Source organism: Rhinolophus ferrumequinum, chromosome X (assembly GCF_004115265.2).
Source record: "Rhinolophus ferrumequinum isolate MPI-CBG mRhiFer1 chromosome X, mRhiFer1_v1.p, whole genome shotgun sequence".
Taxonomy (NCBI): domain Eukaryota; kingdom Metazoa; phylum Chordata; class Mammalia; order Chiroptera; family Rhinolophidae; genus Rhinolophus; species Rhinolophus ferrumequinum.
In genome coordinates, this window is record NC_046284.1 from 47,945,632 (window position 1) to 47,972,478 (window position 26,847).

Consider the following 26,847-nt stretch of genomic DNA (forward strand, 5'->3'; position numbering starts at 1 on the left):
GATTAGAGCTGGCTGGGCAGAATGATAAGTTTGCCTTCTTAACATTGTTTTAAAAATTTTTATTGGGGAATATTGGATATTGGGGAACAGTGTATTTCTCCAGGGCCCATAAGCTCCAAGTCGTTGTCCCTCAATCTAGTTGTGGACGGCGCAGCTCAGCTCCAAGTCCAGTCACCGTTTTTTAATCTTTAGTTTCAGGGGCTGCAGCCCACCATCTCATGCAGGAATTGAATCGGCAACCTTGTTGTTGAGAGCTCGCGCTCTAACTGAGTCATCCAGCCGCGCCAAGCCTTCTTAACATTTGATTCTTGCTTTTAGGTGATGCACAGCAAAAGCCACAAAGGTTTACAATTACTTGTAAAACAGCTGAGATGTTTAATGGATCAGTCACATGTTAAAAAGAAGAAAAACATTCAATTTCTATGTTTCCAGATGAATTCATGATTGCCATGGTTACTTTTTTGTGAGGTATGGGAAATCCTTGCTGTAATTTTTGTCTCCAATAAGTAAAACTAAGACTGATAAACTACCAAAGGGACCAAGTAGTGCATTCTAATAAAAGAAGCATTTGTAATGTTTAATAATAAAAAATATTTTAAATTAAAAAATAAACATTTGAAACTTAGGTCTAAGACTGTCTGAAAGATTTAGTGGAAATTCATACTTTTCATAGATTACACACATATACACAAACACATGTATGTACATATTTATGTGTAAGGATGTAGGGAAGTGGGACTGGGAGAGAGTAAAGGGGAAAAAGTATGAATTTCCACTAACTCTGTTGGACAGTCTTAGACTTAAGTTTCAAATGTTTCTATTTTAATTTAAAATATTTTTTATTATTAAACATTACAGATGTTTCTTTTATTAGACTGCATTACTTGGTCTCTTTGGATAGTTTATCAGTCTTAGTTTTACATCAAACTAAAAAGTTTTTCACAGCAAAGGAAACCATCAATTAAACAAAAAGACATCTTACTGAATAGGAGAAGATATTTGCCAATGATATATCTGGTAAGGGGTTAATATCCAAAGTTATTAAAAAAACTCATACATTTTTTCTCTGTATCTCTGTCTATTTCTGTTTAGTTTGCTCGTTTATTCTGTTCTTTAGATTCCACATACCGTGTTTCCCTGAAAATAAGACCTAGTCGGACCATCAGCTCTAATGTCTTTTGGAGGAAAAATTAATATAAGACCCGGTCTTATATTATATCATACAAGACCCAGTCTTATAGTAAAATAAGACTCAGTATTATATATTATATTATATTACATTATATTATATTACATTATATTATATTATATCCCCGGTCTTATAGTACAATAAGACCAGGTTTTATATTAATTTTTGCTCCAAAAGACGCATTTGAGCTGATGGTCCAGCTAGGTCTTATTTTCGGGAAAACACGGTATAAGGAAGGAGGTGGGGAATAGAAAGTGCAAATTAGTAGTCATAATAAAGTCATGGGGATATAAAACACAGTATGGGGAATATAATCAGTAATGTTTTAAAGATTATGCAAGGTGTTTCCCTGAACTTATCAGGGGGATCACTTCATAGATTGTGTAGATGGCATGACCAGTACTCTCTACATCTGAAGCTGAAGTAGAATAATATGGAATGCCAACTATAGTTATATATATAATCTCCACAGAATGTGGAGTACAGCATAGTGAAAATAGTCAATGGAATTGTGACAGCTATATACAATGTCAGAGGGGTAGTAGATTGGGGGGATTATCACTTTGTGAGGGGTGGAAATGTCTAACTATGACATTGCTTTGTACACCTGAAACTAATAATAAAAAAGAACTCATACAACTCAACACCAAAAAACCAAACATCCCAATTGAAAAATGGACAGAGGACATGAAGAGACATTTCTCCAAAGAAGACATACAGTTGGCCAACAGACATATGGAAAAAAGCTGAAGGTCACTCCTCATTAGAGAAATGCAAATAAAAACCACAATGAGATACCAACTCACTCCTGTCAGAATGGCTATCTTCAATAAATCAACAAACAAGTATTGGCGAGGATGTGGAGAAAAGGGAACCTTCGTGCACTATTGGTGAAATTGCAAATTGGTGCAGCTACTATGGAAAACAGTATGGAGGTTCCTCAAAAAATCAAAAATAGAACTACCTTATGACTCAGCAATTTCACTCCTGCATATTTATTTATCAAACGAAATCTAGAACATTAATTCAAAAATATATATGCACCCCTACGTTGATTGCAGCACTATTTACCATAGCCAAGATATGCAAATGTCTATCAATAGATGAAATGCCTGCAACCAAACTGCAGCAACCGAAATGCCTATCAATAGATGACTGGATAAAGAAATTGTGGTACATTTATACAATGGAGTATTACTCGGCCATAAAAAAATAATGAAATTTTACCATTTGCAACAACAGGGATGAACCTAGAGAATATTATGCTATGTGAAATAAGTCAGACTGAGAAAGACAAATACCATATGATCTCATTTAAATGTGGAATCTTAAGAACAGAATAAATGAACAAACAAAACAGAAAGAGACTCAGAGATATAGAGAAAAAACTGACGGTTGCAAGATGGGAGGAGGGTGGGGATGGGGGAGTGGTGAAAGGATTAGAAAGTACAAATTGGTAGTCACAATATAGTCACAGTGATATAAAATACTGCATGGGGACTATAATCAATAATGTTGTAAAGATCATGCAGGGGGCCAGATGGGTACTGGCCTTATCGGGCGGATCACTTCATAGACTGTGTAGATGCCTGACCACTACGCTATACACCTGAAGCTGAAGTAAAATAATACTGAATGTCAACTATAATTATATATTATAATTACATATATTATGTACATATAATTGCATATAATTACATATAATTACATGTTATATATAATTTTATATATATATATACACACACACATATATAAATGTATGCATATATAGTCTCGGGATGTAAAGTATAGCATAGGGAATATAGTCAATGGTATTGTAACAGCTATATGCGATGTCAGATGGGCAGTAGATTGGGGAACGTTACCACTTTGTGGGGGGTGTAAATGTTTAACTATTACATAGCTTTGTACACCTGAAACTAATAAAATAAATAAATATGTTTAAAAATGCATTGCCTCCTTTAAATTTCTATACGTTTTATAGCTACTTCTCAGTTTTGAACGTGAGGAAATCAGCTTCCCATATCAGACAGATATGGGAAGTTTATTCAGTAGATTCTTTCTATTCAACCTGAGTTACTTGAGAATTTTATTTTCTTCAGGGGCTAAACAGACTTCTAGTCACAGAAGCTTCTCTTGATTAGTACCCTTTTCTCTTTAACCTACATTTGACCTTTCAATGGTTCAGATGCTCTGAAGAGGAGGCAAATAACATGGGCAAGAAAGTGGTGGCTAATGGAGAACAGAATCAATTTTAGAAGTAATCAGATAGTCAGGGATGAGGAAAATTCTCTAGGTTCTCAATCTTCTCTCCCCAAGTACTTTCCAAGGACTTGCCAATGTTTAAAAGCCCACAACTAGAGCTTAATGTATTCCAGAATTAGTGCTTCATCCCTTCGGTTTGAGCCAAACAGGAGCTCTCTTTCAGTTTTCTTGTTTAGGGTGCTTAAATTTTTGAAGCAAAATAGTATCGTCTGCATTTAAGTATGCTAAATAAATAACGTTCAAAGAGAAGAACAGTTGACTTACCTAGGATGGTTACTTCAAAATGTCCAAGGCTTCGGGCACTCTTAAAATCATTAAGTTTTGGGGGCCTTTCTTTTGGTGGTATGTATTTTGCAGGCTGAGAATTATACTGCTGAATGAGAAAATCTTTGTGTTCCAAAGTAAATTTCCGTGGAATACTTTCAGGATAAACAGAGCTGTAATGCAGGTGCTCTACTAAGCCAAACTTCTTCTCTCTCCACAGCTGACTTTCCCACCTATGACTTATAGTTTTTCTGGCTTTCCCGTGCATACTAGTCCTTGTGCTTTCTGGACCTGTTGAAGACACAATGAGATAGACAGAATTGACCTATAAACTAACCAAGTCAAGTCATTCACTACAAAAAAGCACAGATTAATGAGGAACAGTTTAATTAACTTTGAAAATCAAACAAACACCTACAAAATGTAAATTGAATGTCCAAAAGATAATTCTTATTAAAGTGAAGAAAGAACTAAATTCATTTTCAAAATAAACTTTTACTCCGTATTAAACGGTGATATTATTTTCTCTGTTAACGGCTTTATGGAAATTTGTAATTATCTTCTTTATATTTTTTCTATATTTTCTAAATGCTCTTAAATAAACATATTCCTTTTATATTCAGTGACAAATTCAAGTTAAGTGAAATTCGTGAGAATAATAACCTTTAGAGATGGGACTACCACTCAGTACTGGTGGAATTTAAGCTTAAAACAAAATTTTGTAAATCTTTGCTAAAAGTAGCCTGAACAAATACAAAACACAGTCTTTTTCTTGGATATAACTCTCCTTCAAAAGGACCACTTATTTATTATATATAATACCCCTTTCACATATAAATAAAATATTGAAAAGAGGGAACTAAATTGAGATAAAAGACCACTTTAGTTCTTGATTGTTCTCTATCAAGTTAACATGTCATTTATGTACAATTTAACATATTTAGTTTCTGAGGCAGAATATAATTTCTCCCCTACACATTATGACATCCATTAATTTAGCAAATAATTATTGAGCACCTATTTTGTAACAGATATCGTGCTAACAAATTTTGCAAAACAATATTTTTAAATTAAAGTTTATTGGAGTGACAATTGTTAGCAAAATTACATTGGTTTCAGGTGTACAATTACAATAATATTTTAATTGAATAACATACCCTGGGAACTGAAGACCTATGTTGGAAACTGAAAAAAACAACAACAAAAAAACAGATTTTGGAGAGGCTGTCTTTTCTCCATTGTATGTTTTTGGCTTCCTTGTCGAAAATTATCTGTCCATACTTATGTGGGTTTATTTTTGGGTTCTCAATTCTCAATTCTATTCCATTGGTCTGTGTGTCTGGTTTTCTGCCAATACTATACTGTTTTGATTATTGTTGCCCTGTAGTACAAGCTGATTATTGTTGCCCTGTAGTACAAGCTGATAGCCTCTTCAATAAATGGTGCCAGGAGAATTGGAAAGCCACATGCAAAAGAATGAAACTAGACTATCTGTCACCATGTACAAAAAATAACTCAAAATGGATCAAAGACCTAAACATAAGACTTGAAACAATCAACTGCATAGAAGAAAACTTAGGTACTAAACTTATGGACCTTGGGTTAAAAGAGGATTTTATCAATTTGACTTCAATGGCAAGGGAAGTAAAAGCTAAAATAAATGAATGGGACTATATCAAAGTAAAAAGATTCTGCACAGCAAAAGAAACCGTCGACAAAATAAAGAGGCAACCAACTGAATGGGAGAAGATTTTTGCAAACAATGCCTCTGATAAGGGGCTAATGTCCAAAACATATACGGAACTCATACAACTCAACAATAACAAACAAACAAACGAACCAATTGCAAAATGGGCAGAGGAACTAAATAGACATTTCTCCAAAGAGGACATACAAATGGCCAATAGGCCTATGAAAAAATGCTCAACATCACTAATCATCAAAGAAATGTAAAAAAAAAAAAAAAACCACAATGAGATATCACCTCACCCCAGTCAGAATGGCTATCATCAACAAGACAAACAATAACAAGTGTTGGAGAGGCTGTGGAGAAAAATTAACCCTCATACACTATTGGTGGGAATGTAGATTGGTGCAACCGCTATGGAAGGCAGTGTGGAGGTTCCTCTAAAAATGAAGAATAGAATTACCATATGACCCAGCAATCCCTCTCCTGGGTATCTAACCAAAAAATCTGAAAACATTTATCTGCAAAGATATATGTGCTCTGATGTTCATTGCAGCTTTATTTATGGTGGCCAAGACATAGAAACAACCAGAGTGTTCAGCGGTAGATGATTAGATAAAGAGGATGTGGTATATGTACACAATAGAACACTATTCTGCCATAAGAAAAGATGAAATACTGTCATTTGCAACAACGTGGATGGATCTTGAGATTATTATGCTAAGCAAAATAAGTCATACAGAAAAAAATCGAGAACCATAAGATTTCACTGATATGTAGTATATAAAACTGGAAACAAAGGAACAAGATGAACTAATGAAGAAACAAAAACTCTTAGACACAGACAATAGTTTAGTGGTTACCAAAGAGTAAGGAGGGTGGGAGTGGTAGATGAGGGTAAAGGGGATCAAATATATATGGTGATGGAAGGAGAACTGACTCTGGGTGGTGAACACACAATGTGATATATAGATGATGTATTATAGAATTTTATACCTGAAAGGTATGTGACTTTACTAACAATTGTCACTCCGATAAACTTTAATTCAGAAAAAATTAGACTTTGGTACAAGACTCTCATGTCAGTTCTGTTTGCGGAGGCAAGCTGAAAGCAACTCTGTGTCAGTTTACCATGGTTGCTAAATTGCTTCCATGCAGGCTGCCTATGCCTTGATTTTTTATTCTGGCATTTAAAAAAAAAAGACAAAACAAACAAACAAACAAAAAACTTTACTGAGGCAAGATGCAGAAGGACCATCAACAGCAAGGTTTCAGTGTGGTCAATATACTACTTCTGCTTTCCTAACTTTATTCCATATTCTTACACTACTTTCTTGGTTTCTTAACCCTACCAAGAGACTTGCTGAAAATTAATTACAAGGTGAAATACTAGATTTAATTATAAGAAATGATGAAGATGTTGAACACATACTTCTTATCCACCAGGAATTCAAAATACTGCAATATTACAAAAGGCTTTTTTAAATTCAAATTTCACTTCATAAGTACACTTACTTTCCTGTAATACTGCTTGATAACAAAATGAATACAACATTTAATCACACATAAAAAGGAAAGGAGGTCGGATCAAAATGGCAGCGTGAGGTGAGCTTCTGTAAATCTCCCTTGGAATTTACAACTAATCGAACAACAATAACTCCACAAAGGAGTGCCTGCACAGCAGACAAGGCAAGACGAAGAGGCCCACTACTGAATTCACCTAAAGGTGGGCAAATCGCACGAGCGGGGTAGGAGGGAAGGGAGAAGTGCGGAGACATAGCTGCAAGGGCGGGCACAGGACGCAGACCTAGCTCAGTGCTCCGAGCTCGCTGCACCCCGGAACTACCGCAGCTGCGGGAGAGGGAACAACTCGCACTGTTAGGGCTCCGTTTATGGCCCACAGGGCTGAGGGGACAGAATATAAAACGGCTGAACACAACGCTCACGGCAGAGACCTCGGAGAAAAGACTGAGGGAAGAAGATTGAAAACGGTGGTTTAAGCCCTCACTGCCACAGAGAACAGAAGCCTTAGGCACTGAGACTAGCTGCCAACCCCCTAAACCCCCAGAGCTCTCCCCGTCCCCACCTGCCCGGTGCTAGAAGCAGAACAGTAGCAGTGTCAGATCAAAAGAACAGAATATTTGCTCTTCTGAGAGCTGTGGACCGCAGACACAGATTCCCAGGACAACTAGTTCCGGCAAAGGGGAGTGAGCTGTGAAAGCAGGACCGGCTGTGGTGGTGGTCGCCGCCATTGCTCTGGGCCACCTCTCACAACTCACCCCACCCCCGGCCCCACCTATCTGGGAGGATCCCTGCAGGAGTAAACAGAACTGCTGAAACATACGGGCTCTGAATCTGGGGCAGGAAGAGCTTTGGAACTTCAAAAGCTCTCTGCATACCCACACGGACACTGTGCCCTGTGACCCAGGCAAACTATTAAAAGAGGAGAAGCCCGTCTCCCAGGGAATGCCCCCATTGTGTGAGAAGCTGGAATAGTGCAGAGAAAATATAGCACTACCGTGTGAGACACAAAAAAGGCTGCAGTCGGAGAGAAAATAAAACACTCTACCAAGAAATACTGGAAAAAAAAAAAGACCTTGTGGGGACAGAGCCCCAAAAAGCAGTTTCCAGGCTCTCGGCCTCACATAGAAAGGTGCTGGCTCAGGTAGTAAATGGCCATCGACTGTGATCAAATGGCCATCAGCTGTGGCTAGTTGGCCGTCAGCTGTAACCAGTGAGCCATTAGCCATGAATATAACTGCCGTGCCTAGGCTAGGAAAAAAATGGGGGCTAGCAAGAAGATGGTGGCTGAGCCTGCAAGTGGAGCAGTGAGGGTTGAGAATTGTGTGGCTCCTGTTTCCTGTGTCTCCAACCCAGCCACCAGCGAGAATATAGTAGTATGACTCCCCTACCTATGGCTCCGTGGGTGTTCCTTTTTGGCCTCACCATGTCCTGCGTTCTTATGTGGGGAGCGGGACCAGAGATCCCGCAGGCCGCCCCGCACGACACATGGCGTAGTCGGCAGGATACCCTGCCTGACACCCTGCATGACAAATGGCGCAGGGAGCAGGGTACGGTGTCGGCCAAAGCTCTCCGAAGGGCGGTGGAGCAGTTTGTGCATATGAACACTCAGTCTCAGAAAGACCAGGAGGAGCAGCTGCCGGAGAGCTGGACCCCCGTGGAGGGGTGGAAAGACATGGATGGCTCTCCAGCCAGCGTGGAGAGGGCCCTGAAGGCTCTGGCTGAGCGGTTGCCGGAGGAGGAGAAAGCTACAGCTGGCCGTGTGGGCTGGCTGTTCCTCACGGCCTTGAGTCTCTACACGGAAAATGCGCTTAATGAAATGGCCCAGGTGCCGGACCAGGTGTCCCGGTTGGAAGCACTGGAAGCTCGGTCCGCTTGTTGGAAGCGGGGCCCCACAGTGGGGTCATGCAGGGGACCCTGCTCGCTGCGCCATTTGTCGTGCGGGGTGTCAGGCAGGGTCTCTGGGGTCTCTGGTCCCGCTCCCCACATAAGAACGCAGGACATGGTGAGGCCAAAAAGGAACACCCACGGAGCCATAAGTAGGGAAGTCATACCACTATGGTCTTGCTGGGTTTACAGGACGTGCGACCTGCTGTCCGCTTTGCTGTCAACCGACCGACTCTCTTCCACTCTCCTCCACTCTCCTTCAGTCTCCTTCTCTCTCCTCCTCTCTCCTCTTCTCTCCTCCGTAGCCGCGGCAGTTATATTAGTGGCCAATGGCTCAATGGTTACAGCTGACGGCCAACCAGCCACAGCTGATGGCCATCTACTACCTGAGCCAGCACCTTTCCACATGAGGCCGAGAGCCTGGAAACTGCTTTCTGAGGCTCTGTCCCCACACTGTGCGTACCGCAGCAGTGAGCCACTCCATTAGAGAATGGTTGCCCTGGTCGTGGGCCAACCTATGGCAGTTCTGTAACCTTTGTCGCAGGGACGGATGCACTGTCACAAAGGCTAGCTTTTCCATCTCGCCCGGGGAGCAGAGAATGCTGTCTGCTCCCTCATCCCATAAACGTAATAGTCAAGCCGAGACTGGCTCTCCAGGGCTCTGTTTGTACCGCCTCCCCAGCTCCTGCAACTCAGTGGGAGTGTAAGGGGTGTAGGTTGTGAACTCAGTCACAGCTGGGTTGCCTGCAGCAACACCCCCGGGGCCCAAAGGTTGCTCACGTTTTACTCTTTGCTTCAAGATTGGCCGGGCTTGGGGGTTGGGAGCTACATTGTCTCCACTGGCTTCCTCCGCCTCTGCCTCAGAGTCTCCACTGCGGGCGCCCCGCACCAACAAGCGGACCCGAGCTTCCAGCGCTTCCAACCGGGACACCTGGTCCGGCACCTGGGTCATTTCATTAAGCGCATTTTCCGTGTTGAGACTCAAGGCCGTGAGGAACAGCCAGCCCACACGGCCAGCTGTAGCTTTCTCCTCCTCCGGCAACCGCTCAGCCAGAGCCTTCAGGGCCCTCTCCACGCTGGCTGGAGAGCCATCCATGTCTTTCCACCCCTCCACGGGGGTCCAGCTCTCCGGCAGCTGCTCCTCCTGGTCTTCCTGAGACTGAGTGTTCATATGCACAAAATGCTCCACCGCCCTTCGGAGAGCTTTGGCCGACACCGTACCCTGCTCGCTGCGCCATTTGTCATGCAGGGGACCCTGCTCGCTGCGCCATTTGTCGTGCGGGGTGTCAGGCAGGGTATCCTGCCGACTACGCCATGTGTCGTGCGGGGCGGCCTGCGGGGTCTCTGGTCCCGCTCCCCACATAAGAACGCAGGACATGGTGAGGCCAAAAAGGAACACCCACGGAGCCATAGGTAGGGGAGTCATACCACTATATTCTCGCTGGTGGCTGGGTTGGAGACACAGGAAACAGGAGCCACACAATTCTCAACCCTCACTGCTCCACTTGCAGGCTCAGCCACCATCTTCTTGCTAGCCCCCATTTTTTTCCTAGCCTAGGCACGGCAGTTATATTCATGGCTAATGGCTCACTGGTTACAGCTGACGGCCAACTAGCCACAGCTGATGGCCATTTGATCACAGTCGATGGCCATTTACTACCTGAGCCAGCACCTTTCTATGTGAGGCCGAGAGCCTGGAAACTGCTTTTTGGGGCTCTGTCCCCACAGACCTCTTCCTATCAATCTGTTGCAGAAGCCACTCCTGTAGATGTCTAGGAAGAGAAATAATAAATTAGTAATTGCCATGAATAACCAAGGCAACAAGACAGCTCAGAAAGAAAGTGAACAGTCTCCAGAAAAGGAATTTAAAGATATGGAAATATGTGACTTAAATGACAGAGAATACAAGATTGCAGTTCTGAAAAAACTCAACGAGATGCAAGAAAACACAGGAAGGCAGTTTAATGAACTTAGAAACACAATCAAAGAACAACATGAACATTTTACGAAAGAGATTGAAATTTTAAAAAAGAACCAAATAGAATTTCTGGAGATTAAGAACTCAATAGAAGAAATTATGAATGAAACAACCAGCTTAGGTAGTACAGTTGACGAGATTGAGGAAAGAATCAGTGACATCGAAGATAGAAACCTGGAAATTACAGAGATGGAAGAAGAAGGAGACTTGAGACTTAAAAGAAATGAAAGAACTCTACAAGAACTTTCTGACTGCATCAGAAAGAGCAATATAAGAATAATGGGCATACCAGAAGGAGAAGAAAGAGAAGGGGACAGAGAAGAAGAAGGGGACAGAGAATATATTCAAAGAAAATGTCGATGAGAACTTCCCAAACGTGTGGACAGAACTGGATCCTTGAATCCAAGAAGCAAATAGAACACCTAATTACCTCAATCCCAATAGGCCTTCTCCAAGGCACATTGTATTGAAGCTGTCTAAAATCAACAACAAAGAAAGAATCCTCAAGGCAGCCAGCGAAAAGAAGACGGTAACCTACAAAGGAAAGCCCATTAGATTATCATCAGATTTTTCAGCAGAAACTCTACAAGCCAGGAGGGAGTGGAACCAAATATTCAAAGTATTGAAAGAGAGAAACTATGAGCCAAGAATAATATATCCAGCAAATATACCCTTTAGATATGAAAGAGGAATAAAGACCTTTCCAGACATACAGAAGCTGAGGGAATTTTCTAATACATGACCTGCACTACAAGAAATACTAAAGGAGGCTATTCGACCACCATCAACAGGGACAATTTGTGGCAACCAAAACATAAACAGGGGGAGAATAAAGGCCTAAACCGGAATATGGGAATGGAGAAAGTAAGCGTGCTGAAGAAAATGGAATACTCTAAATATCAAACTTTCTTTTACATAAACTTAAGGGTAATCACTGGAAAAAAAATCCAGAACTTAAATATATACTGTAACAAAGAAGAAACAGAGAGAATCATCATAGAATACCACCACACAGAAATAATACACAACAACAAAAAGTCAAATAAACAATGGACACAGCCTTACCAGAAAACTAAAGATAGAATGACAGGAAATCCTCACATATCACTAATCACCCTAAATGTAAATGGACTGAACTCACCAATAAAAAGGCAGAGAGTGGCAGATTGGATCAAAAAACTAAACCCAACGATATGCTGTCTCCAAGAGACACATCTCAGCTACAAGGACACGCGTAGACTCAAAGTGAAAGGGTGGAAATTGACACTCCAAGCAAATGGTATCAAGAGAAAATCAGGTGTAGCCATACTGATATCAGATGAAAGAGACTTCAGGGTGAAAAAGATAACAAGAGACAAAAGTGGACATTTCATAATGGTAAAGGGGATTATACAACAAAAAGACATAACAGTCATCAATATTTATGCCCCCAATCAGAGAGCACCGAAATATACCAAGCAACTATTAACACAACTAAAGGGAGAAATTGACCAAAACACAATTATACTAGGGGACTTAAATACATCATTGACAGCTATGGATAGTTCATCCAAACAGAAAATAAATAACGAAATAGCAGCCCTAAATGATACATTACATTAAATAGACATAATTGACATATATAGAGCACTTCATCCTAAAACATCAGACTATACATTCTTTTCTAGTTTACATGAAACATTCTCAAGGATAGACCATATATTGGGACATGGAATCAGCCGCAGCAAATTTAAGAAGATTGAAATCATATAACGCATATTCTCAGATCACAAGGCTTTGAAATTGGATATCAACTGCAAAAAGAAAGCAGGAAAAACCACAAATACATGGAGACTAAACAACATACTTTTAAAGAACCACCAGGTCAAAGAAGAAATTAGAGGAGAGATCAAAAGATACATAGAAACAAATGACAAGGAAAATACATCCTACCAAAAGTTTTGGGAAGCAGCGAAAGCCGTTTTAACATGGAAATTCATATCTTTACAGGCCTATCTCAAGAAACAAGAAAAATCCAAAATAAATAACCTCATGTTACACCTTAAAGAACTAGAAAAAGAAGAACAAATGAAACCCAAGGTCAGCAGAAGAAAGGAAATAACAAAAATCAGAGAGAACTAAATGAAATAGAGAACAAAAAGACAACAGAAAAAATTAATGTGACAAAGAGCTGGTTCTTTGAAAAGATTAACAAAATTGACAAACCCTTAGCTAGAGTCATTAAGTTAAAAAGAGAGAAGACAGTAATTAGGAAAATCAGAAATGAAAAAGGGGAAGTTATCACGGACACCACAGAAATACAAAGGATCATCCAGGGATACTATGAAAGACTATATCCCACCAAATTCAGTAATCTAGAGGAAATGGACAAGTTCTTCGAAATATATAGCCTTCCAAGGCTGAACCATGAAGAACTATAAAATGTAAACAGACCGATCACCAGTAACGAAATTGAATCACTCATCGAAAACCTTCCCAAACGCAAAAGTCCTGGACCACATGGCTTCACTAGTGAATTCTACCAAACCTTCAAAGAGGATCTAATACCAATCCTGCTCAAACTCTTCCAAAATATTGAAGAAGACACAGTATTCCCTAATTCATTTTATGAGGCCAACGTTACCCTGATTCCAAAACCTGGTAAGGACAACACAAAAAGCGAAAACTATAGACCAATATCTCTGATGAATACAGATGCAAAAATCCTAAACAAAATTCTAGCAAATCGAATACAACAATACATTAAAAAGATTATTCATCACGACCAAGTGGGGTTCATCCCTGGGGCACAAGGATGGTTCAACATCCGAAAATCCATCAAGGTGATACATCACATAAACAAAATAAAAGACAAAAATCATATGATTATATCAATTGATGCAGAAAAAGCATTTGACAAGATACAACATCCATTTATGATTAAAACACTTAATAAAATAGGTATAGAAGGAAAATACCTTAACATAATAAAGTCCATATATGGCAAACCCTCAGCTAATCTCATAATTAATGATGAAAAACTGAAGCCTTTTGCTCGACGTTCAGGAACACGACAGGGCTGTCCACTATCATCTCTGAATTTCAACACAGTGTTGGAAGTCCTTGCCAGAGCAATCAGGCAAGAGAAAGAAATCAAAGGCATCCGAATTGGGAATGAAGAAGTTAAATTGTCACTCTTTGCAGATGACAGGATGCTATATATAGAAAACCCTAAAGACTCCACCAAAAAGCTATTAGAAACAATCAACGAATACAGTAAAGTAGCTGGCTACAAAATCAACATACAAAAGTCCATTGCATTCCTATATACTAACAATGAAATCTCAGAAAAAGAAATACAAAAAACAATTCGTTTTGCAATTGCAGCAAAATGAATAAAATACCTAGGAATAAAGTTAACTAAGAATGTGAATGACTTCTATGCTGAAAACTATAAGATTTTTTTTAAAAGAAATTGAAGAAGAAACAAAGAAATGGAAAGACACTCCATGCTCATGGATTGGAAGAATCAACATAGTTAAAATGGCCATATTACTCAAAGCCATATATGGATATAATGCAATCCCCATCAAAATCCCAAAGCCATTTTTTAAAGAAATAGAACAAAAAATCATCAGATTTGTTTGGAACCACAAAACACCCCGAACAGCCAAAGCAATCTTAACAAAAAAGAACAATACTGGAGGTATCACACTCCCTGACGTTAGCTTGTACTACAGGGCTACAATAATCAAACCAGCATGGTATTGGCAGAAAAACAGACACATAGACCGATGGAATAGAATTGTGAACACAGAAATAAAACCACATAAATATGGACAGATAATTTTTGACGAAGAAGCAAAAAACATGCAATGGAGAAAAGGCAGCCTCTTCAATAAATGGTGCTGGGAGAACTGGATAGCCACGTGCAAAAGAATGGATCTGGACTGCTATCTGTCACCATGTACCAATATTAATTCAAAATGGATCAAAGACTTAAGCGTAAGACCTGACACAATAAACTGCATAGAAGAAAACATTGGTACTAAACTTATGGACCTTGGGTTCAAAGAGCATTTTATGAATTTGATTACAAAGGCAAGGGAAGTAAAAGCTAAAATAAACGGATAGGACTATATGAAAATTAAAGGCTTCTACACAGCAAAAGAAACCATCGACAAAATAAACAGGCAAACAACTGAATGGGAGATTTTTGCAAACAGTGCCTCCGATAAGGGGCTAATATCCAAAATATACAAGGAACTCATGAAACTCAGCAGCAAAAAAAACAAACAACCCAATTGAAAAATGGGCAGACTTCCTGAAGAGACATTTCTCCAAAGAGGACATACAAATGGCACATAGACATGTGAAAAAATGCTCAACATCTCTAATCATCAGAGAAATGCAAATAAAAACCACAATGAGATATCACCTCACCCCAGTCAGAATGGCTATCATCAACAAGACAATTAGTAACAAGTGTTGGAGAGGCCATGGAGAAAAGGCACACTCATACACTGTTGGTGGGAATGCAGAATGGTGCAGCCGCTATGGAAGGCAGTGAGGAGGTTCCTCAAAAAATTACGGATAGAATTACTATGTGACCCAGCAATCTCTCTCCTGGGTATCTACCCAAAAAATCTGAAACCATTTATACATAAAGACACATGTGCTCCAATGCTCATTGCAGCTTTATCTACGGTGGCCAAGACATGGAAACCATCAAAATGTCCTTCGATAGATGAATGGATAAAGAAGTTGTGGTATATATATATATACAATGGAATACTATTCAGTGGTAAAAAAAGATGAAATAGGACCATTTGTGACAAAATGGATGGATGTTGAGAATATAATGCTAAGAGAAATAAGTCAGACAGAAAAAGCAGAGAACCATATGATTACACTGATATGTGGTATATAAACCAAAAACAACAAAAGAACAAGACAAACAAATGAGAAACAAGAACTCATAGACACAGACAATAGTTTAGTGGTTACCAGAGGGTAAGGGTGGTGGGGGGTGGAAGATGAGGGTAAAGGGGATCAAATATATGTTGATGGAAGGAGAACTGTCTCTGGGTGGTGAACACACAATGGGATTTATAGATGATGTAATACAGAATTGTACACCTGAAATCTATGTAACTTTACTAACAATTGTCACTCCAATAAACTTTAATTAAAAAAATAATCATTATCAGTTTCTTTAAGATTTGTCCCAAATAAGTAACAATTATTAATATGTAGTGATGTCAAACATGGCGGCATGAAGGATGCTCTTTGAAATTTGCCCGGAAAGTTACAACAAATTGAACAGCTATAATTCAACAAAAGATATCCTACATAGCACACAAGCATGTCTGAGAGATCTGCACATCCAAACATCTGAAGGTGGGCATATTGTGGCAAACAAGGGAGTACGGAAGGGGGAAATGCAGAGATGTGGGCTTCAGAGTTCAGCCCAGAGCTCACTGCAATGCCTAAAGAGGAAAGGATTCAGGCTGCAGGTGCACTGTACACTACCGGTGGCCCAAAGTCCTGCCTGAGGGATCAGCATATAATACCGCTGAACACAGCATTTGGGGCACAGACCTCGGGGTAAAGGCCAAATACAGAAGAGTGAAACTGTGGTTTAAGCCCTCAATTCCAGGCAGAAAACAAAGACATAGAGCCTGGCTGCCTTCCCACATCCTTCCAGAGCTCGCCTCCCCCGACACACCTTTCAATGTTAGAAGGCTCCAGAAGGAACTGTAGCATTGTCGGATTAAAGAGCAGAATACATACAGCCCTGGAGAGACAGTCCTAGAACCGTAAACACACAGTGCAGCTAATTCCGGTGACAGGGAAGGGGCTGAAAGGGCTGTGGGTTGAAAGTCACCACTGCTCAATGCCACAGACACCAGCAGCCTCTCCCAGGCCACCCCGCCCCAACCTTTCCGGGTGGATGCCTGCGGGGACAACCAGGGTTGCTGAGATACGGAAGCTCTGCATCAGGCTGCAGGGACAGGTTTGGGGTTTCAGAAGCTCAGAATCCCATCGCCGACCACATCCTCCCATGGGGGCGGTGCCCAGAGACCAAAGCAACCTGATCACAGAGTAGAAGCCCACCTTTCAGGAAACGTCCCGTCATGAGGGAAGCCAGAACAGTGCAGGAGAAAATAAAACACTGCAGTGTGAAAGAAAATAAAATGTTGCAGTGACACCTACTGGAAAGCAAAAGAAAGACCTCTTCATATCAGCCTGCTGCAGAACCCACTCCTGTAGATGCCCAGGAAGAAAAATAATAATTCATTAATTGTTATGAATGACCAAGGTAACAAGGCACTCAGAAAGAAAATGAAAAAAATCTCCAGAAAATGAACAGAAAGACATGGATATATCTGACTTGAATGACAGAGATTGCAGTTCTGAAAAAACTCAATGAGATGCAAGAAAACTCAGACAAGCAGTTTAATGAACTCAGAATGAAATACAATGAACAAAACGCATATTTTAACAAAGTGATTAAAATTTTAAAAAAGAATCAAGTAGAAATTCTGGAGATGAAGAACTCAATAAAAGAAATGAAGAATGAAATAACCAGCTTAGGAAATAGAGCTGCCCAGATAAAGGAAAGAATCAGTGACATCAAAGATATAAATCTGGAAATGACACAAATGGAAGAAGAAAGAGACTTGAGAGTTAAAAGAAATGAAAGAACTCTACAAGAACTTTCTGACTCCATCAGAAAGAGCAACATAAGAATTAATGGGCATACCAGAAGGAGAAGAAAGGGAGAAGGGCACAGAGAGTCTATTCAAACAAATAGTTGATGAGAACTTCCCAAACCAATGGAAAGAACTGGATCTTCGAATCCAAGAAGCAAAAGATTACCAAATTACCTCAATCCCAACAAACTATCTCCAAAGCACATTATATTGAAGCTGTCAAAATTTATTGACAAACAAAGAAATCCTAAGGCAGCCAGGGAAAAGAAGACAGTAACTTATAAAGGAAAGCCCATTAGTTATCATAAGATTTTCCAGCAGACACTCTACAAGTCAGGAGGTAGTGGAATCAAATATTCAAACTATTGAAAGAGAGAAATTACCAGCCAAGAATAATATATCCAGCAAAGTTATCTTTTAGATATGAAGGAGGAATAAAAACCTTTCCAGACATATGGAAGACGAGAGAATTTTCCACCACACAGCCTGCATTACAGGAAATAATAAAGGAGGCTATCTGAAACAAAAAGTCAAAAGAATGCAAAAAGTCAAAAGAATACAAAAACCATGTGCAAGATTACTAACAGACAGACAGAAGCAGGAAATGGCAACACCTACACAGAATAGGATACTATACACGTAAACATACATAAAGGGTAAAGAAGATAAAAATATAAAAAGGAAAAGAGAATAAACAGGCAACTTGCTACTGCAACTCAGAAATCAACTCACAGCATAAATAGGAATAATTTGTAATAACAAAAGCATGAAAGGGGAGAGAGTAAAGGTTTGAATTTGCAAAGGGGAATGGAGATAAGAAGCACGCTGAAGAAAAAGGACTACTGTTCATATGAAACTTTCTTATACATAAACTTATTGGTAACCACTAAAACAAAACAAATCAAAGAAAAAGAAAACAAAACAACACAGAACTGAGACACATGACATAAAACAGAGGAAAGACAAAGAAAAATCATAGCATACCAGGATGACGTCATAGAAAGGGCAGCATGAGGTGACCCGACTGAAATCTCCCCTAGAATTTACAACAAATTGAACAACTATAATTCCACAAAGGATTCCCTGCACAGCAAGCAGGCAAGACTAACAGACACACAACTGAAATCATCCAAAGGTGGGCAAATTGGATGAGCAGGGGAGGAGGGAAGCAGGAGGTACAGAGAAGAGGGCTGCGTGCAACTCTGGGCCGGAGACTGGAGTTTGGAGCTCCCTGCATTCCAGAGCCACCGCAGTCGCGGGACAGGGAAGCATTCTGACTGCTAGGGCTCCGCTGATGGCCCACAGTCCCACCTGAGGGATCAGTATATAACATGGCTGAACCCAACGCTCACAGCAGAGACCTCGGAGCAAACACTGAGGGAAGAAGGGTAAAAACAGCGGTTTAAGCCCTTACTGCTGAGCAGAGGATGGAAGGCTTAGACACAGAGCCTAGGCACACCCACCTCACCCTCCCAGACCTTGCCCCGCCCTCACTAGCCCAGTGCTAGAAGTGGAACAGTAGCAGTGTCAGAACAAAAGAATAGAATATTAGCAGTTCTGAGAACTGCAGCCCACATCCATGGACTCACAGTCCAACTAGTTGAGCAAAGGGGAGGGAGCCCTGGGTGCAGGATTGGCTATGTTGGTGGACCCGGACATTGCTCAGAGCCACCTCTCACAACTCACCCTGCCCCTGCCCCCACCTACCTGTGTGAAACCCTGAAGGCATAAACAGAGCTGCTGAAACATAAAACCCCTGATTCTGGTGCAGAAATAGCTTTGGAACATCAGAAGCTCTCCACATTCCCCAATGGAGGCGGTGCCCTGAGACCCAGGCAACCTGCTCACAGAGGAGAAGCACAGCTTCCACAGAATCCCCCACCCCCCGCCACAATGTGTGAGAAGCTGGAACAGTGTGGAAAAATAAAACACTACAGCGTGAGAGAGAATAAAAGGCTGCAGTTGGAGAGAAAATAAAGCATTCTACCAACACCTATTAGAAACCAAAAGAAAGAACTCTTCCTACCAACCTGTTGCAGAACCCACTCCTGTAGATGCCTAGGAAGAGAAATAATAATTCATTAATTGCCATGAATAATCAATGTAACAAGGTAACTAAAAAAGAAAATGAAAAGTCTTCAGAAAATGAACTTAGAGATGTGGCAATATTTGACTGAAATGACAGAGAATTCAAGATTGCACTTCTGAAAAAACTCAATGAGATGCAAGAAAACACAGGCAGATTAGAAATGAACTTAGAAACACAATCAAAGAACAAAATGAACATATTACCAAAGAGATTGAAATTATAAAAAAGAACCAAATAGAATTTCTGGAGATTAAGAATTCAATAAAAGAAATGAAAAATGAATTAGCCAGCATAGGTAATAGAGCTGACCAAATGGAGGAAAGATACAGTGACATTGAACAGAAATCTGGAAATGACAGAGATGGAAGAAGAGAGAGACTTGAGAGTTAAAAGAAATGAAAGAACTCTACAAGAACTTTCTGACTCCATCAGAGAGAGCAACATAAGAATAATGGGTATCCCAGAAAAAGAAGAAAGGGCGAAGGGAACAGAGAGTACATTCAAACAAATAGTCGACAACAACTTCCCAAACTTGTGGAAAGAACTGGATCCTCGAATCCAAGAAGCACACAGAACACCTAATTACTTCAATCTCAACAGCATGTCTCCAAGGCACATTGTATTGAAGCTGTCAAAAATTAACGACACAGAAAGAATCCTCAAGACAGCCAGGAAAAAAAAGACGGTAACCTACAAAGGAAAGCCCATTAGATTATCATCAGATTTTTCAGTAAATCTCTACAAGCCAAGAGGGAGTGGACTCCCATATTCAAACTACTGAAAGAGATAAATTATGAGCCAAAAATAATATATCCAGCAAAGATATCCGTTAGATATGAAGGAGGAATAAAGACCTTTCCTGACATACAGAAGCTGAGGGAGTTTTCTAACACAAAACCTACACTACAAGCAATGTTCAAGAATGCTATTTGACATGAAAGAAAAAAGCAAAACAATACAAAACCATGAGTAGTATTTCAAAGAGACAGACAGAAGCAGGAAATGGCAACCTCTACATCAAATAAGACACTGTACACTTAAACATAATAAACAGGGTAAAGAAGAAAACACTTAAAAAAAATAAAAGAAAAAGACAACTTGCTAACTCAGCACAGAAATCAACTTACAGCATAAATAGTGATAACTTGTGACAACAAAAACATAAAAAGAGAGAGTAAAAGTCTGAACCGGCATAAGGGAAAGGAGAAAGTAAGCATGCTGAAGAAAATGGAATACTCTAAATATGTAACTTTGTTTTACATAAACTTAATGGTAACCACTCAAAAAAAAAAAAAAATCCAGAACTGAAACTTGTAACATGAATAACGAAGAAAAGGAGGAAAATCATAGAATACCACCACACTGAAATAACAGACAGGAACAAAACGGCAAAGAAACAATGGAGACACAGTCCTACCAGAGAACCAAAGATAGAAGGAAAGGAAACCCTCATATATCAATAATCACACTAAATGTAAATGGACTCAACTCACCAGTAAAAAGGCACAGAGTAGCAGATTGGATCAAAAAACGAAATCCAACCATATGCTGCCTCCAAGAGCCACATCTCAGCTACAAGGACAAATATAGACTCAAAGTGAAAGGGTGGAAATTGACACTCCAAGCAAATGGTATACAGAGAAAAGCAAGTGTAGTCATACTAATATCAGATGAATCAGACATTGGGATAAAAAAGGTAACAAGAAACAAAGATGGATATTTCATAATGATAAAGGGGGCTATACAACAAGATGATATAACAGTCATCACTATATATGACCTCAATCAGGGAGCACTGAAATATACCAAGCAACTACTAACAGAACTAAAGGGAGAAATGGACCAAAACACAATTATAGTAGGGGACCTAAATACATATTGACAGCTATGGATAGATCATCCAAACAGAAAGTAAATAAAGAAATATCAGCCCTAAATAACACATTAAATGAAATGGACGTAATTGACATTTATAGAGCACTTTATCCTAGAATATTGGACTACACATTATTTTCTAGTATACATGGAACATTCTCAAGGACAGACCACATATTGGGACATAAAACTAGCCTCAGCAAATTTAAGAAGATTGAAATCATGCCAAGCATACTCTCTGATCAAAAGGGTTTGAAATTGGATATCCACTGCAAAAAGAAAGCAGGAATAACCACAAATATGTGGCGATTAAACAACATACTTTTAAAGAATGACTGAAACAAATGAGAATGAATTACACACTACCAAAATTTTTGGGATGCAGTGAAAGCAGTTTTAAGAGAGAAATTTATATCATTACAAGCCTATCTCTAGAAACAAGAAAAATCCCAGATAAATAACCTCAAGTTAAACCTTAAAGAACTAGAAAAAGAAGAACAAATGAAACCCAAAGTCAGCAGAAGGAAGGAAATAATAAAAATCAGAGCAGAACTAAAAGAAATAGAGAACAAAAAGACAATAGAAAAAAATAATGCAACAAAGAGCTGGTTCTTTGAAAAGATGAATAAAATTGACAAACCCTTAGTGAGACTCACTAAGATAAAAAGAGAAAAGACACAAATATAGAAATCAGAAATGAAAGAAGGGAATTTACCACAGATGCCACAGAAATACAAAGGATTATCCAAGAATATTTTGAAGGGCTATATGCCACAAAATTCAATAACCTAGAAGAAATGGACATATTCTTAGAAACATATAGCCTTCCTAGTCTGAATCACAAAGAACTGGAAAATATAAAGAGACCAATCACCAGTAAAGAAATTGAATCAATCATATGAAATCTTCCCAAAAGCAAAAGTCCAACACTAGATGGCTTCACTAGTGAATTCTACCAAACATTCAAAGGGGATCTAATACCCATCCTACTCAAACTCTTCCAAAAAATTGAAGAAAAGTCAATACTCCCTAACTCATTTTATGAGGCCAACATTACCCTGATACCAAAACCTGATAAGGATAACACAAAAAAAGAAAATTACAAACCAATATCTCCGATGATTACAGATGCAAAAATCCTAAACAAAATTCTAGCAAATTGAATGCAACAATGCATTAAAAATATTATACTTCACAACCGAGTAGGGTCATCCTAGGGGCACAAGGATGGTTTGACATGTTCAAATCAATCAATATGATATACCACATAAACAAATAAAGGACAAAAATCTTATGATTGTATCAATAGATGCAGAAAAAACATTTGACAAGATACAACATTCATTTTTGATTAAAACACTTAATAAAATGTGTAGAGAAGGAAAATACCTTAACATAATAAAGGCGATATATGACAAACCCTCAGCTAATATCGTAATTAATGGTGAAAAACTGAAGTCCTTTGCTCTAAGTTGAGGAACACGACAGGGCTGTCCCCTATCATCTCTGATTTTCAAAATAGTACAGGAAGTCCTAGCCAGAGCAATTAGGCAAGAGAAAGAAATAAAAGGCATCCACATAGATAATGAAGAATTTAAATTGTCACTTTTTGCAGATGACATGATGCTATATATAGAAAACTCTAAAGAGTCTATCAGAAAGCTATTAGAAACAATAAGTGAATAAAGTTGCCCGCTACAAAATCAATGTACAAAATTCCATTGCATTTCTGAATACCAACAATGAAAACCCAGAAAAAGAAATTGAAAAAGAATTCCTTTTGCAATTACAACAAAAGAATAAAATACATAGGAATAAATTTAACCAAGATGTAAAAGACCTACACACTGAAACTATAAGACATTTTTAAAAGAAATTGAAGACACAAAGAAATGGAAAGACATTCCATGTTCATGGATTGAAAGAATCAGCATAGTGAAAATATCCATACTACCCAAAGCAATATACAGATTTAACGCAATCCCCATCAAAATCATAATGGCAGTTTTTCAAGAAACCGAACTAAAAGTCATCAGACTTACATGAAATCACAAAAGACCCCAAACAGCCAAAGCAATCCTAAGAAAAAAGAACAATGCTGGAGGAATCACATTCCCTTACTTCAGCTTGTACTACAGGGCAATTATTAAAACAGTATGATATTGGCAGAAAGACAGACACACAGACCAATGGAATAGACCAATGAAATAGAATCGAGAACCCAGAAATAAACTCACATAAATATGGAGAGATAAGTTTTGACAGAGAAGCCAAAAATACACAATGGAGAAAAGATAGCCTCTTCAATAAATGGTGCTGCGAGAATTGGAAAGCCACATGTAAAAAAATGAAACTAGACTGCTGTCTCTCACCATGTACCACAATTAACTCAAAATGGATCAAAGACCTAAACATAAGACCTGAAACAATAAACTGCATAGAAAAAAACTTAGGTACTAAACTTATGGACCTTGGGTTCAAAGAGGATTTTATCAATTTGACTTCAAAGGCAAGGGAAGAAAAGCTAAAATAAATGAATGGGACTGTATCAAACTAAAAAGCTTCTGTATAGCAAAAGAAACCATCGACAAAATAAAGAGGCAACTAATCGAATGGGAGAAGATTTTTGCAAACAACGCCTCCGATAAGGGGCTAATATCCAAAATATATAAGGAAGGAACTCATATAACTCAACAACAACAAAAAACAAGCAATCCAGTTAAAAAATGATAGAGGAGCTGAATAGACATTTCTCCAAAGAGGGCATACAAATGGCCATTAGACATATGAAAAAATGCTCAACATCACTAACCATCAGAGAAATGAAAATAAAAACCACAATGAGATATCACCTTATTAACTGGATTAACTGGATAACAGCAGTTAGAATGGTTATCATCAACAAGACAAATAATAACAAGTGTTGGATAGGCTATGGAGAAAAAGGAACCCTCATACAATGTTGGTGGAAATACAGATTGGTCCAGCCACTAAAGAAGGCAGTATGACGATACCCCAAAAAATTAACAATAGAATTAATTACCATATGACCCAGCAATCCCTTTCCTGGATATCTACCCAAAAAGTCTGAAAACATTTATCCGTAAAGATATATGTACTCTGATATTCACTGCAGCTTTTTACAGTGGCCAAGACATAGAAACAGCCAAAGTGTCCTTCAATAGATGAATGGATAAAGAGGTTGTGGTATATATACACAATGGAATACTATTCTGCAGTGAGAAATGATGAAATAGTGCCATTTGTGACAACATGGATGGATTGTAAGATTATAATGCTAAGCGAAATAAGTCAGACAGAAAAAGTCGAGAACCATATGATTTCACTGATATGTGGGATATAACACTGAAAACAACAAAAGAACAAGACATACAAATGAAGAAACAAAAACTCGTAGACATAGACAATAGTTTTGTGGTTACCAGAGGGTAAGGGGGAGGGGGATGGGAGATGAGGGTAAGGGGGATCAAATATATGGTGATGGAAGGAGAACTGACTCTGGGTGGTGAACACACAATGTGATATATAGATGATGTATTACAGAATTGTACACTTGAAACCTATGTAACTTTACTAACCATTGTCACCCCAATAAACTTTAATTAAAAAAAAAATAGTACACTTGAAGGGATATGCTACTAAAGAAACAAATCGATAAGTGTAAGTTTGTTTATATTTATTTTCACTTTGATGATACCACAATATTGTTCTAAAGTTGGGACAAGTATTTTTGACAAGGACCTAACCTAATATAAATGAAAACCAGCAACAAAAATAGCTAGCTATATATCTATTCGATGTACTCATATTATGCTAATGGCAGGCATGACACAAAAAAATGTAGAATCAAAGAATAATCTGTATGTAACAGTGTTATGTGAAGATTTCATTAATACTACTACTAATAATAATTAAAGCAACATACGTTGGAAGATGCTTGGCATGTCTGGTTTATTTCCTTTTGTTTGTGCAGAAGTTTCTGGCTGAGGTAAAGGAATTCTACAAAAGATGAAAAAAAGGATAACCAATAGTATAAAAAAGAGACATGATACCAAATTGAGTGAAAGAAATGAATTGCTTCCATCCAGAATTTATTCTAATTTAATAAATTTAGAAAATATATGTTTAGTTTCTTAAAGTGGTGCATTAAACATTTAAGAAAAATACTTTCAAATTATGAACAATTATCTATACATAACATAATTCAAATATTGCAATAGGTTTAAATATTCTTTTAAGGAGTATTCCACAAAAGGAAGTACTCAACTTTATTAAATATCAACTAAAGATGTATATATATACATACACACACACGCACATGCACACATATTTTATTCTCGATGACAGGAATTTAAAAATTAGCTCAATGGCTTATTTTCACGTTTACTTTATTCAAATATTCTGGAAAACTATCTGGCCTAACTCGCCATCTTCATTCCAGAGTTTTTTATAAGCCTCATGCTACTTCAAATCTTTATGCTTTTCTTTCTGAGTGGAACAACCCTATATCCCTTTTCCTTTGCCTGATTATTTAACTCAGGCATTATTTCCTATAAGAAGCCATCCTTGATCTCTAGTTAAGGCTCACTGCTTCTTGTGTATGTTCTCACAGCACCATGACTAAACTTCTATCAGCGTTCATCACACTTGTATTGCAATTCCAGGTTTATCAGTTTGTCTCTTCCACCTGATTCTTCTATAAGCCCTACAAAAGTATAGACTTTATTTATTTTTGTATTTCCACATAATATCTGCTAACTGTTGATTGAACTGAAATGAATGGAGAAAAAAGGCAGCATCTTATTTTGAAGCTGAAGAGAAGCCTGGTTTCATAAAGAAAGATTTCCATCTTATGGGCTTTTAGCATTCTTCTGTGGTGAGTTTTTCTATTGTTGTATTCCAAAACTAAAACCGTAAAATAAAATAGAAATGTCATATTGTAGAATGCCACATAATATTGCTCAACTTATTGTATCAAAGGATGTGTCTCTTATAATAGTAGTATTCTTCATTTTACTTGTGAGTTATTAATGAACTATAAAGAAGTAGCTTTCATGAAGGAAGAGTGCATCCATTTAACTACAGAACTCCAGGAAATAATAAAAAAAGTTATACTTGTAGTTTTAATTTTTTTCAATTATTGAAAACATGGTATTTGTAGAAATTAGTAAACTGAAACCATCAACTCTGAGAGAAATGTTAATACTAAAAATAGTTAAATTATATGTATTTTGAGATCCTTAAACAGCATGTTTATACTTTTAAATACATGTGATTTTTCATCTGAAATAAATTAGACAAAACAGTTTTTCAAACTCTAGGAGCACCATTATATTGTACAGAATTTTGAAAAGTGCCTTAGAAGATTTTTACTGG

The 26,847-nt window shown here is 38.5% G+C and overlaps 1 protein-coding gene across 1 annotated transcript in view; it reads right to left on the reverse strand.

Annotated features, from left to right (window-relative positions):
* RADX (RPA1 related single stranded DNA binding protein, X-linked) overlaps positions 1 to 26,847 on the reverse strand; it is a 60,336-nt gene that overhangs the window by 4,814 nt on the left and 28,675 nt on the right. The window contains exons 11-12 of the mRNA XM_033115262.1: positions 25,397 to 25,470; positions 3,719 to 4,009 (exon numbers count right to left, since the gene is read on the reverse strand). Coding sequence (XP_032971153.1) covers positions 3,719 to 4,009; positions 25,397 to 25,470 — 365 coding nt within the window. The remainder of the gene's footprint in view (positions 1 to 3,718; positions 4,010 to 25,396; positions 25,471 to 26,847) is intronic.